The 14632-nt window shown below is 43.2% G+C and overlaps 1 protein-coding gene across 2 annotated transcripts in view; it reads right to left on the minus strand.

Moving 5' to 3' along the window:
* The window catches only part of DROSHA (drosha ribonuclease III), a 1388683-nt gene that overhangs the window by 585129 nt on the left and 788922 nt on the right, over positions 1-14632 (minus strand). For both annotated transcript variants that reach the window (XM_069613610.1, XM_069613611.1), the window contains exon 10: positions 2042-2113. In XM_069613610.1, the coding sequence (XP_069469711.1) occupies positions 2042-2113 (72 nt within the window). The remainder of the gene's footprint in view (positions 1-2041; positions 2114-14632) is intronic.

Raw genomic sequence — 14632 nt, forward strand, 5'->3', positions numbered from 1 at the left:
GACGCAAGACACAGAACATTTTCCAAAGCAGCACAGCTGTGGTGGTTACCTGTCATAGATGAGGAATACGTCGGAGGAACCAATCCCTTCGAAGGGAGTGGTTACCCTTAAGAGGGTCACATCTTTAACTGGCCTCATGTGACTGTTCCCTGCCCTGAGGATCTTACCCGTACTAGACAGTGGTCCATCAGCAACACTAGCTTGGGGAGGCACCATGCTCCTTTGGTCACCCCATTTTAAGTCACCAGATAGAGTCAAGCAGGGGACATCCCTTCACTCCTGTGTAGAACCAGCTGTCTCTCTGCCATGCAACACTGGATGGAACTGAACTGTCCAATACTAAGATCACCAAAAACTACAGTCTGTTTTCTCCCATTGGTCAACGCTAATCCCATTCTCCCATCCTCATCACCTTTCAACCTGACTTTCTCATGCCATCATACAAGATTCATAATTTCAGAATCCTCCGATGGGAAACTCAAAATGCATCATTACATCACTGCAATTTCGGCCATGATCCGCCTTCTAAATTTCAGGGAAATCCACCCACTCCTCACCCAAAATGTCACCCAAACGGATCTCTACAATGGTTCTAAGTACACCGACTACTGCTCTAGCCTACTCTTGGTACTCCCGTTGTACTTAATTTCACTAAAAATACTCTGTTTTATCACACACCCTATTACAGCCTACCTGGATCTTCTCCCACAATGCACACAATCACCACTCCAGTGGCTCTTTGCAGAATGGTTCTCTATTTCAGGTTTATGCTCGGTTTTAAGTCTATCCATACACTATCTCAAGACCAGGCTGAACACTGCCTGCTGGACAGAGAATGTCTCTTCGGCCCTCTACCCGCCTATCCTAATGCCTTCCTTCCCCTTCCTTTTTGCTAGAATAATGAATATTACATTGTGTGTGCGCATTTGGAAATTCTATTTTAAACAAATATATCTTACATCACGAAATAAGGAGCATTGCACACGTTTTTCATCCCTATAATGCAAATACAACCCCACAATTCCCAGAAAATGTCCATTGCAAACAGTGTGTATCGGTGCACCCATGTTTCACAAATGACCCATATAGTGTATTAGCACATGGAAATCGTTATTGACTTCTCTGCCAATCAAAATGTTTAGACTGCAGTCAATAACTACTGATATTGACTGCATTCGGAACATTCTGTTATCAGTAGCGCAGAGGGAAACGAGGCAATTTCCAGGCAAGATTTTGTTTCAACAGCACACTTTGTCTGGGGGACCTTTTTTGCAGCAACATTCTAATACACGAAAGAGAAAGCCATTCGAAAATGCTTCCACTTTCTTATATAGAAACCATTTACTTTTACAGAACACCTCATGCATGGTCATATGTTAAACCTGTTCTAGTTCAACCAAGTTGCAATTAAAATGCTTAACTTGAAGACAACAGTTATTTAACTACTACAAAAAACATTCAAATTACCAACCCAGTTTGTCCATTTACATTACCCAGAATTAAAGCAACATTGTTTACTTCAGAGAAACATTTCCCTAACATGTATTGCTACTACCATCATGTGCGAGTAGCCTTATAGACCTCGTAAGGGGTCATTATCGCTTGGGATAATGACCCTTCCCTAACTTCTGGCCCCTTTCCTCAGTTTATAACGCTGTAATCTAACACAGGAATGCGTCAAATTTCAAAATGCAGTTGCACGCTCCACATGGATCGATTCCTTTCACAAAGAAATGTAAAATCACTTAGAATCAGAAATTCTCTATAGAACACAACCCTCATTCTGTTCTAAGGACCATGCAATTTTTCGAACACTTCAGCGATTCTCTACAGAGAGTCGACAATTCGCTGAGAAATATTAGACTTCATCGTATATGTCTGATAATTGAAGATTTTGGCACAGTGAAAAATCACGTTTGCTTCCATCCAAGTCAAAAACGAGACGGACTACCGACCACCCACCACACACTTTTGACAATCTATGATCACTAGACCCAACCAAATGTGTTAGCAGACATTCAATAAAAACGTTGCTGCTTACCTCAGGCATCATTTCTTCAATGAAATGTATTGTGTAGGCAATGTTAAATCTGATTACGTTACACAGGGGGATCTGCAAGAAGAAAAACACAAATGACTGGTTTTCAATACACATGGATTTCTCTATTCACAGCAATTTTATATTTTTGTGAAGGATTTTAAAAAAACATAATATCACTAGCACTTGGAACAGCGTTTTATTGGTGTTCGGTATGTACTACTTTCCCCTTTTACCCTTCAGAATGTGATGCAACTTGATACATAACCTAAGGTACCTAAATGTTTTTGCCAAAATGTTAAAACTGTTTCAGATGAACACTTTTTAGTGACGAAAGTCAACAAACCGGCTGCAGTTAGTAGGTTACAAAAAGGGTTTAATTCTTTATTCTTGTTGCCGCATGCATATATATCTAATCCTAGTAGATAAAAACTGCCCACCAGCAGCATCCAGAGATGTCATTTCACCAAAATGTCAGGGTTAGCGGAAGTGACATCACATGACCTCTGATGACATCAAGTGATGTCATTTGACCCCTCCCCCCTCACCCCTCCCCCCCACACACACACCCAAGTGACATCACGGGAAGTGATGTCACACAACCTTTCACCCCTTGACAAAACAGGAAGTGGCATCACATAGCATTGTTGCTCAGTACACTAAGAAATATACGGTTACAATATCACTGTACAATGATATACATTTCAAACAAGAATGGATCACCATACATAGAGTTTAATATCAGTGTCTATAGACCCATATTACGTAATTACGCTTTTCTCCATTAGCATTTGTAAATAAGGCAGCTGGAGTGTATCGCATAATTTTCAACCTGTCGGTAAAGAAATGCTTCAGCACCATGCCACAGATACTAGAATTAAAGGGACGATGTTAAACATGTCTCCTCAACCTGATGGCTCCATTGATGAAGATGTGAAGCAAGAAATCAATCAGGAAAACATGGAAACATTGTTATCTTCTACGGAGGTGCACATTGTGTGATTTTACCATACGTGGTTCATGGAAGTGGTATATGTGCCTCACACAGAGCGTAAGAATGCCCACTGAACAAATGCATGTATATTTTCTCTTCATTGCCTTCATCCGAAGGAAGCCATGCTGGCAAACGGTGCACTTGTTGCACCCGGATTCTTTATATAAATGTCAAAACTACATTTATTATGGCAGGCTCCAAAGCTGTAAAGGATCTGTACAGCTTCATGAATTCATTTTAAAAATTGCAGGTAGTGAAATCTGAAGCTAATCTTTGCCTAGCGCTTCCTCTGATCTTTGATTACTGGCTAGGTTAGTCCAAGAAATCTAAAAGTGATGCATTTTACACTGATTTAATAATGCTCCATATGGTATTTGAGTGCAGTAGAGGGTTTTTAACTTTGTTATAGGGTTATTTGTTGAGCTTGCTCGAAGGATCACAACAATTGAATCAATGCTTTGTAAGTGGCCTCGATTAACTGGTTCGTAAAAGATAACCAGTTCTTTGTATTAGGCCAATTCGTCCCAAGACCGCTACCTTGTACTCGGTCAAAAAATTGAACAATTCATGCATTGCTTAATGTCATATAAATCTTGTATGTAACATTATATTTTCATTCTTTTATGGTCAAGTTTATACATTTAAAACTCTTTAGATGACTGGACACCCGCCTGCACTGCAAATTGCCTTATGGTTTATGTGGGTGCGAAATGGTTGCTGTGCTACACAAGGCATGCACTACTGGCTCCTCTAGCTGATGGCTAGAAAAAGATACATGTGTACACATTCGGAAATAAACTAGCTTCACCGTAGCCCATTCCCCATCAGCGCTCCTATGCTGAATGGCAAACGGACTATTTAAGTGCATGCGCCAAGTGTCTATCCATGTGGGCTGCTGGAGGAGGTTGGTGTGGCTATGGAAGTACAGGTAAGGAGAGGTGTGCAGTGGTTGATGTGGGGACAGTGTTAGGTAAGACTGTCATAATTAAAACAAATCTTCCCGACCTTTGTCAAGCCCAGAACATTTAGCTTGGACTTGGTAATTATTTTACCTTGTCCCTAGGTGAGTGGGAATCGTTTTCCCCACTCACCTAGTCTTTTATTATTTTCATGGGAGGCCTTTTTGTGTCTCTCCATAGTGTATGGTTGAAGGTATAGCTTTTCTATACTTGGGTGAACTACTGTTCCAAAGTAGTACAGAGGGATTTTCATCCCCTTTACATTTTGTATAAATGAGCCAGCACAACCCACTGTATGTGGAGTGCTGGGGGATACAATGTATACCCTTTCTTACTTACCTGGTAATATTTTGTTACAATTGAGAGTTTTACATGAATGGCTGGTGGCAGTGGTTTTACCTTTATGACTTTTAGTCTTTATTACTCACAGGCTATTAATTCAGCCTCGGTAATGCACAGAAGGGTCCCCATTTTGCTAAAATAGCAGACTCCTTTTTTCGCCATTTCTTGTGTGCTTGCTGGTTGAGGTCTTCCCCTGCCATTCTAGGTGCAAACAACCTCTGTGAAAGTTTTGTCTTCTGGAGGAATCCTTTGGATTCCCCGCCTAGGCGCCAGAGTGTCCGAGAAGGCAGGAAGCGAGGAGGAGTCCAAAACTCTGCAGCCCTTTGTCTTTCACCTTGCCTGAAAGGAACCTACCCCCAGTGGGGAGCTTGGTGTCCTGATTGGACAGCCAAACTGTCCCTTGCTGTAAAATGCAGGAAGAGAATGCAGAAGCTGTGCTGTAGTTCCTGTTAAATACTCAGAACGGGGAAGCTGCTGACAAGTGGAACACTGGATCTGAAACCGAAGAGTAAAATGAAGATGAAGAAAATGGCCATTGCGATTTCCAGTGACCGGAGAGCCTGCTGTGTAATCAGAGCCTGCTGTTACCCTTCTTTCCAAGCGACCTGGTGATCCCGAAAAGGACGACCCAGAGCCTGGTGAGAGACACTAGACTCAAGAAGACCTGCATTTTGAGCCATCCCATGGCGTGCTGCAACCTTGCCGGGCTGCAGTACGCCCTTACCCTGGGACCTCGAGCCATTACACGATGCATTGACCCCTGCATCAAATTCCTTTCCAGTGTCCCGTCTTCAATCTTCACAACAAGAAATTCATCAACCAGGTTTTGGCTGCAGATACTGAAGCCATCCTGCTGCAAACTCTTCTTCTGTGCTGAGGTAATGTGTTGGCTGGTGTATTACTTACCTTAAACCTTTTGTGGTTACTGTGAAGCTTTGGGGGCGATTACTCTCATTCAGTTCACCTAGGCCCATTGCTGGAATCCCTCTAGGGATTCTTCTCTGAAGTCCCTGGAACCTTTCTCCACCTCTAAAGTAGAATACTTGTTTGAACAGCTTTCCTCAGTAACTCTGACTTTTGCTACATCAGTGCCTATCCTGACCCATCTGTTGGCCACTAGAGACTTGTGACCCTCCTCCTGCCACTGAGAACACTCATGCTCCAAGAATAGGGAAGGGCTTATAAAGTTTGGGCCTTTTGCCTAGAAAAGATACAAAGTGTTTAAAAGTTACTTCCTTATATAAGAGTTGGTTGGTAACTGTCACTTAGAGATGAGCAGTTACAAATGTTCTTAACTGTGAATGTGTTCTGCCATTCTCCAAAATATATGTAGAGTTACACATTTATAAGCCTGTGAATTAGTTGATACTCTTCCCAAACGTAATGCTGTTGGCTTCACGTTACTATTTCTGTTAGGATATATATGTATAAGTTCACCAACTGGCATTTGCTTCCCCTGGCCTGCCGTTTAGCCAGTCTAAAATACGTCTGCCTTGGGTCTTACCTGCCTAGAATAGCTGTGTGCCATTCTGAATAAGTGTACTATGGGTTTAGCTGACCTTGGTCCGCCTGGTACAATCCTAAAATAGTGTAATGAGTTGTTGCTTACCTTAGTCTGTGTTCCACTGATCTGAAACACAACTGTTAATAGCCTAGTATAGCTGAATGTTATCCTGAATGCAGTTATAGGTTAATACTGTTACATGAATTTGTGTTCCACTATTGTTATGTTATGGATATTTATAGAGCGCACGTTCGCCCGAAGGCACCATGGGGCTAAACCGGCACAAAAAGTGAAAAATATCTAGAAGGTTTTCAGGGAGCGACGAAAGGAGAAATGATCAGGAATGGCCCACAGGGAATGAAGGAGAGAATTCCAAGCCTTGGCTGCAGCAACTGAAAATGTGCGGCCGCCCATACAGGAAAGCCGGAACCGGGGGGACTTGAACCATGAAAGCAGACAGAGCAGAGCAAAGCAAGCGTGGCGTAACATAGGGTGGAAAGTTAGCCTGAAGGTATTCCGTGCCTCATTTATAAAAGGCGCGATGCACAATGCAAAGAGATTTGAAAAGAACACACTTCTCAAAGGATAACCAGTGGAGCTGCCGAAGTAGAGGAAACCTATGCGCGCCCAGGGGAGGTTGAAGTACAGACCTGGCTGCAACATTTTGAAGGAGCTGGAGACGGTGCAAAAGATAGCAGAGCTGACCAAGGTAGAGTTCATTACAATAATCAATCGTACTAAGTACGAGCGCTGCAACAACAGGGGCTTGATAGATAGGGATGGCCGCCCATAGATAGGGATGGCGCAATTTTAACACCCAGGTTATTTACAGAGGAGGCAGGCATAGGAAAAGGACCCAAAGATGTGGGCCAAAAATCAGCCGCCCAGAAAGAAAGGGGGTTGGAGGTGCCAACAACCAGAACCTTTGCTTTGTCACCATTGAGCTTAAGCCAGTTAGCCACCATCCAGGATCCCAGGTCCTCAAGGCAAACCCTCAGGCGTGCTCCAGTATCATGCCGAGTGAGAGCAAGGCGGACCATGATCTGTGGGTCATCGGCATAGGAGTAGTACCTGAAACCATGGGACCGATTGAGGCGGAGAAGTGGCCTAATATAGATGTTGAATAATGTTGGTGACAGTTCAGAGCCCTGCAGTACACCACAAGATAGCAGAACAGGCTTAGAGCAAAAGGGGATGGGGGGAAGGGAGTTAGACTGGGAGCGATCGGCCAGGAAGGCACACGACCATTGCAGAACTTGTCTAGACAGGCCAGTCACCAACAGCCAGGAGGTCATGGTAGGATTGTCAACGGTGTCTAAGGCAGCTGAGAAGTCTAACAAAATCACTGCTCCGACATCACCCTGGTCAACCAGGCGGGCAAGATCATCCAGCACGGAAGTAAGGACTGACACATTACCCCTTCCACAACGAAAGCTTAACTGGAAAGAATCAAAGAACCCAGAGGATTCCTGAAAATAAGAAAGCAGAGGAGAAACGAGGGACTCCAGCAACTTCATGAGAAAGGGGAGAAGCGAGATAGGACGGAAATTAGTGAGCATAGTGGGATCCAAAGAAGGCTTCTTAAGCAGGTGGATCACGACTGCATGCTTCAAGACATTGGGAATACATCCATCACAAAAAGATGCATTAACTGCCGTTGTAATCAGTGAAATAATGTCACCAGAGATCTCCTTAAGAAGAACAAGAGGGAGAGTCAGCAGGTGAGACAAATTGAAGCTGATGAATAGCCGTAAGAACATCTTGGTCAGAAAAAGTGGGGAAGACAGACTAAGTGGAATTGGGTAAAGGAGACAAATGAGAAGAAAGCACAGTAGCAGAGTGTCCAGCAGTATTACTAATATTGTGGCAAATAGTTTCAATCTTGCCTTGAAAAAAACAGGAGAGAGTCTCGCAGAGACCCTGGGAAGGAACAACCTGAGACTTAGCAGTAGAACAGAGTGTGTGAACCAAGTTAAAGAGCCTTAGGTTGACTAACAGCTATCTCCACTGGGGGATGTTTTAACCCACAAGGCTCTGCCCTGCGACATCCCTGTGTGCTGGTGGCACCAGAATCAGCAGAATGGCAGCAAAAGTCCTATGCGTGCCAAAACCTATGAAAATTGGGGTTTGAAACCTGAAAAGATGGCTGCCAGATCTACTTCGCCTGTTGTCAGTAGTGGAAAGGAGACCTCACTGCTGAAACATGTTCCTGGGCTGTCCACCAAGTAAAAAGGAAAACTGCATGAAAGGCAGTGCTTTATTGCAAGAAACCAAGAACCAGAAATTGCTCTTAAATCTCGGTTTCTTGGTTGCTGAAAATAAAAAATACCGGACCAAAACACCACAACACATCCAATATCTTCGCTGGGTGTTACCCGTCACTTCATTTAAGGAATCAATATGAACACATAATGTCAGGATAAGCAGAATCTATCAGCAAAATATCCACAGTAAAAAGTGTGCTTGCCTGTGAAAATCTGTCAAAATCTGGGCGCAGTACCAGCGGCCGCCTGTGACTTTCAAAAGCCTGCATTTAAACTGTAAAGTTGTACCATTAACATCTAATGTCTCAAATCTATGTGACCTGTTATCAAGAGCAAAATAGGTTGCAACTATTTAATATCCATGATTTAGGGACTGGAATCAGAATTCTAGCTGCTTGATTAAAAATTGCAAGATTTATTTTAAATTAAGAAGAATGTTATAAAGTGACAGTGAATGTAGCTGACCTCAGAGTCACCAAACCAGTTTCCCCCAGCTTTCCCCAACAAAAGGCATCTGTCCTGCTTCCCACAAAGGCCAGGAACTCACATTCAGTTGTTGATTAAGAGGGCAGGAGATTTTGGGCTGCTGCTCTGGGAGAGAATGTACCTTCCTTGGATGAAAGGATATGCAGATTGTGTCAACAGTGGCCTCTGCCAGAGGAGGAAGGCGGCAATTGCTCTTGAGCTACAAGATGGCAATAGAGGCGGAGATCGACATTTTTGTTGATTCTCAATGGACAGAAAGCATATTTTTGGAAAAGACTGATAAAGGACTGTGCGAATTTGTAAAAATTAGAGAACAGCATTGCGAGTGTGATTTTTTTGTGTACTTTTTAAAAGGAGCCAGAACTCTGTGCGATGTTCTGAGAAGGCACAGTGAAAATTCTGGTTTTGTAGCAATTGTATTTATGTCAGAAGCTTGAAACTTCATATGATTATGCCCAGATATCATGCGCATGTACAAAATTGTGGACAAATCAGACGTGTCCCGGATAAAAAGTGCGAAAAATTGTCAAATCCAGACCCAAGACCTCATAGCTATGGGGTTTGGAAGAATATTTGCTCCACAAAATGTGATATATGTATGTCATTGGTTTAACAAATGTACACATGTAAAGATGTATTAATTCAAAAATAGATTTTATGTGCAAAAGGCAAAGGGGAGGTTTTCCCTCTCATATAAACCGCCTCATCATGACGACATTCCGTTTTCTCCTCCAATCAAGGGAGAGAGCAGACTTTAGCCAATAGACTACCTAGGGGGTGCACCTAGGATAGCATACCTGCCCCTTTATCAAACACAAATAGAAACAGCTGAGGACCTAGAAAGACACACTGATCCATCTACCATCCCGATATTGGTGAAGCGCACTGACGGAGATCCATTCATACTCCTTGTTCCAGACTCCAAAAAACATTGCAAGCAGAAAGGCTCAGAGCATAGCTGAAACACTTCAGCTGGGCCTAACTTCCAGAACCCATCCCTCAACTTAAAGGGGAAACCAAAGAGCAGCCAGGCTGTGCTGTAAATGCTTGCCTGCCAAAGAATTATCTTAATAATCAGAAGGGCAGATTAAATCCCTGTCTGGTGCCTTGCTGTGCAGACCAGAGAGCCATTGCAGATCCAGTCCAGTCGTGCTGTGCACTGTAGACCAGAGCGCCTTGCTGTCCAGTCCTGCCGTGCGGTGTCCAGAGTGCCTTGCTGATCGCTGACCCGACCAGTTTGGTGTGCCCAGTAGTTTGTCCCAGAAAAATCCTTAACCAGAATCCCCGACGGTTCCATTCAAAACATTGGTAGTGAGTATTCATAGTATAGGATTGTCACTAGTATGTGTACTGTCCATAGTCATCCCTATCCAAATCAAATCCATCTTATATCCAGAACTGTATTGTTAGAACTCCTGTTTGTCTTGGCTAATCTCTCTCTCTTATCCTATAGTCCTTCTGTAGTAATATTGTTAAAAATCATCTTTGCGCTGATATTTATCTGAAAAAAGGCAAGCATCTCGGCAGGCAAAAACCTGATCGGTGATGTCCTCGTCTGGTGGTTGTGCTGTCATGTAGTTTGTATCCTCATAGTCCATCCCTAGTGTAAAGAAGCCTTGTTGTACTTTTAAAAGCGCATCTTGTTTTACATTTTTCCTCTATCTGAAAAACCGACCTCCACAAAAATGTTCATAACTTCTTCATACTTTATGCTAGAAACGATGTAAGTGTCTTCTTGAAGCCAACATCCTAAGCTTTCTAAAGAACCCAAAACCACATCTCAACTCCTTATAGTTTTTCCACAATCGTGCTGACCGCGCGCGGCGAAGTTTGCTGCAAATTTTTCGTTTGGCTCAAATCCACACCGTGTAAAATAGCTTTACCTTGCACCCGATCTCAAAATTAAGTTTTCTACTTGCTTCCTACTCTCTACTCATTGCTAGTGTTTGTCTGAGACCATACAAAGTGGCTCCCATTACTATTTCAACAATTTCAATGAATTCATCATTTTTTAGTGTTTTACCCCATTCATTCAAAGCCAACTTTAAAACCATTTTTGACAGTTTGCCAATCAATTCTGTTTTTCTCTGGTGTTTGCTGGGGGAAATTGGGATTGATATATTTTGTTGAATTCTGCATTCTTGAAACCTGTTCTCTCTCCTATCTCTCTATATTGCATATTGGGGGGATTGAGGGGTGTGCAGGGGAAATAGTAATCACATTGCCATTTGATTGAACATGCACAAAAGTATTATGTGCTGCATTATTTTTCCTCATTATTACTCCTTATGATTAAAGAGATTCTTTAGTGTGACATCACCCCATTGGTGATCATTGTATACCCATTAAAATAGTGTGATCTATATTGTGCAATACATAATAAATATTTTAACTTTGCAAACCAGCCTGATTCCTGGTAATTAAGGGTTTCAGTTGTGCATCCCACGCTAGGCATTGACTTAGGTGAAGTGCCAGATTGAAATCACTTACACCACCTTCCGACTAAAAAAAGATTGTTTTGCAGAAATGATAGCCTTATGATAGGCCACCATAGTGTGGCGGTAGGAAGTTTTGTCATCAGGAGAATCCATGGTACGGCATTTCCTCTCTGCTTGCCTGCATAGAGGTTTACAGGCCCTAAATTCATCAGAGAACCAGGGCTCAGAGGTATGTTTTTCTGTTTACAGGGCCTGGGGGAGCCAAAAGGTCAGTGTCAACAAAGAACAGGGCGTATCTTGAGCGCACCGGGACCGAAGAGAAGCTCCTGGATCAGGACTAGAGACACTATGCCAGCTGCGTTTAGGAACAGCAAGCTTGGCCAGTGGTGAAATAGGGTCCAAATGGGAAATGGAAAAAGATAACATAAAATAGTCAGACAATAATACTGGCCTGGGGCGGGGGAGAGGGTCATGTTGGGGAAATAGTAGTAGAAACGCTAGGAGCGAAGACAAAACTCAAAACATTTCCCCATCGGTGAGTGGGATCAGTGATTAGCTGAGGAAGTCCAAGATTTGACATAAGGGAAAGAAAATGTGATACCTGCCGCGCATTTGTTGTATTAGCTGGAAGATTAAAGTCTGCGACAAACAGAAGATTGGAATATTTGAGCTGGAGTTCCAGCACAAACGCAGGAGATTCAGCACAAAAGGTGTCATCAGCACCCTGGGGTCTATAGACCACAAGGACGGACAGCATTAAGGTGGGAGACAAAGAAATGGAAGCCAGAAGACACTCCATCTTAAGGGAGTGAACTGGGACAGTACAATAGGTTTTAAAAATAGCCTTATGCATAATGGCTACTCCACCCCATGGATGACTAGAGGGACGGTCAACATGAGCAAGCTCATAGTTGCGGGAGGGGGATGATGTGCTTGAATGATATAAGGGCCTGATGTATCACAAATCCAGGTCTCCGTTAAAACAGGTGATCAGGTTGAGCGGTAGTAACCAGGTCAGAGCGTGAGCAACCAACGAGCGGATGCTAAGAAGATAACAATGAAGAACGTCCACTGTAGGTATGGCTTTAGAGGGTTTCAGAAAACCAGTTGGCCATCGAGTGTTAGAGGGGGCCAGAGATAGCAGGATACTGCGATCCAAATGAGCACCCAATATAGGGGCACGACCTGCAGAGTGCAGACCTTGCACGGCATGCGCACAAATGGGCTGGACTTTGGCGCAACTTCGGCGAGCTGAGCCCTCATACGCTCCACTTCCGGGGCCAATCATTTATACTAATGCACATAATGAGCTTACCAAGCTCCGCGCACTAAGGGAGGAACATAGAAAACAGACTGCGAAGCGTGTCTGCGACTTGAAAAATTCAGGAGGCCAGGCACCTTCCTGCCGCTCCAAACTGTCTTACAAGGAAAACAAAATGCTTTTCCAAATGTTTCCACTATTAAAAAAAGTATCCTGGTACAGGGTTGGTTTACTATGTAAAGTCTCCTCCCAGGTGGCAAGGGAAAGGCCGGCGCTTCCTGATTCTGACCTTGGGGGTGGGGTACGGTGGGAGGCTCACCTGGGAGGAGACAAGGCCCAGGGTGGTGAGGAGGTACCGTGGGGTGAGACAGTATTTGTCCTTTGAAAGGGATCACCTTTCTGGGTTACCAAAACAGGTAATGACTTGTCATTATAATGTACCTGAACCTCATACAAGATCTGAGGCTCTGGGCACAAATACCATAAAACCGGAGCAAGACTTACCAATAGAAAGATCCTCCAAGGTATTGTAGGATAAAAATCCTTTTACTCCAAAGGCATAATGTATAGGAATCTAGAAATATTGCACTAAGTTAATTGTCTTCCTCTCTAACAACGAATTTGAAAGGTTCATTTTTAAATGATTCTTAAAATCAAGAAGTTACTAGAAAGAACTAATGTTGTTGAGGACTACAAGTCCCATGACTCCATGAGTACTGGGACTCGGAAGAGGACTGAATAGTTATGCTTTAGCAGTAGCAGTAACTGGAGGGGCATAAAAGTGCCCCTCAGGTGCAAGCAATATGGAGGAGCTGGAACTGTGACTGGAGTGCGTGCAGTAGTAGCAGAGGCATAAGGAAGCAGGCTCAGTATTGGCAATCCAGGCAGATGTGGGAGAACTAGAGGCACGGCAGCAAATTGCTGCAGCAGATTTAACCTACTTGTTCTGCGAGGGTCCTGTTCCCCCAAACTCTGAGGTGCAGAGGCTGTGCAGCAGAAGGCGTGCAGGAAGGCTGCCTTTCGCAATGTGAGCCTAATTGCAGAGGTTGCTGTGCAAGAAACTTGTCGGAGACCGAGGCGAAGAGCTATTGTGAAGCCGTAGGTCTCTGGAGCAAGATGGGCTCCTTGATTGAGTGGCCGCAGTGGATACACCTTTAGCGATGAAGGGTGTGGGTCCCAAGTGAAGCCAGAAACAGTGGAAGTTGTGCAACACATGGATAGAGATCACCATAGAAGTCGGTCAATCAAAAATTGGCATTCTGATTCCTTGTGTGAGCACTGCCAACAACAGTATCCAGCTTAATATTCACTTGCATATAAGAAGAAGCAAGCTGAAGTTGTTCGTTGAGTTCTTAACAAGGGGACAGTGGAAAAGTACCACTCGCGTGTGATAGGGTAAATTCTCTTTCACTCGTGTGAAGACCAAACGCTGCAAAATACGATTGTTAAACACTTAACCCTGGTAAACATTATGAAGTGGTTGCATGTACCTCATTAAGCAGAAGAAAAGTTACGAAAAGCCATTGTTGAACATTTAACCCTTGTATTGTATTTGTATTTTAATTAAATTTATAAAGAGACTTTCGCCAAAGGCGTTGGATAATAAAAGAATTCTAAATCGTACAATCAAATGATACAAATGGATCCAGGTTACATCAGCAGAGAAAAGTGGGAGGATAGAATTTTATTTCTAGGAAGCAAGAGTCGACAGAAAATAGAGTTTAAGATTTATTTAAAAAAGCAAAGAGATGAGGAGGAACGAAGTAAAGAGGAAGGGCATTCCAATGTTTAGGATCCAGAAGAGAAAAACAGCGGAAACTAGACAAACCACAGGGAGGCTTAGGAACAGTTAGAATAAACAGATTCTGAGATTGTAACCAATGTGAAGAGACATGAAAATAAACTAGGGAGGAAAGATAGGGTGGGGCTAAAACATGGATGCATTTTAAAACAATCGAAAGAAAGTGATACAAGAGACGATATTCAAAGTAGAGTAGTGAGAGTAGGGAAGATGTAATAGAAGATCTAGGGGGGTAAAGAAAAAAAGAAGACTAACAGAAGAATTATAGAACGACGAAGAGGAAAAAGATGACAGGCAGGAAGGCTAAGCAGTAGCGATGAGCAATAATCAATACAGGAAGAAACAAGAGAAAAAAGGAGAAGTTTAGTAGGATCACAAAAAAAGGTAGAGCGCAGCAAATGTTAAGGCATAGCGACAGGAACAAGTAATAGAAGAGAAATGAAGAGAAAGAAAGAAAAGAGTCAAAGATCACGTCGAGGTTGCGTGTAGAAGGGGAGAGCGTGGAGGAAAAGAGGAGGAGGCAAAGTAGGAAAAATTGTAGAAGA

This window comes from Ambystoma mexicanum, chromosome 5p (assembly GCF_040938575.1).
Source record: "Ambystoma mexicanum isolate Mex_15411 chromosome 5p, UKY_AmexF1_1, whole genome shotgun sequence".
In the NCBI taxonomy this organism is placed as follows: Eukaryota; Metazoa; Chordata; class Amphibia; order Caudata; family Ambystomatidae; genus Ambystoma; species Ambystoma mexicanum.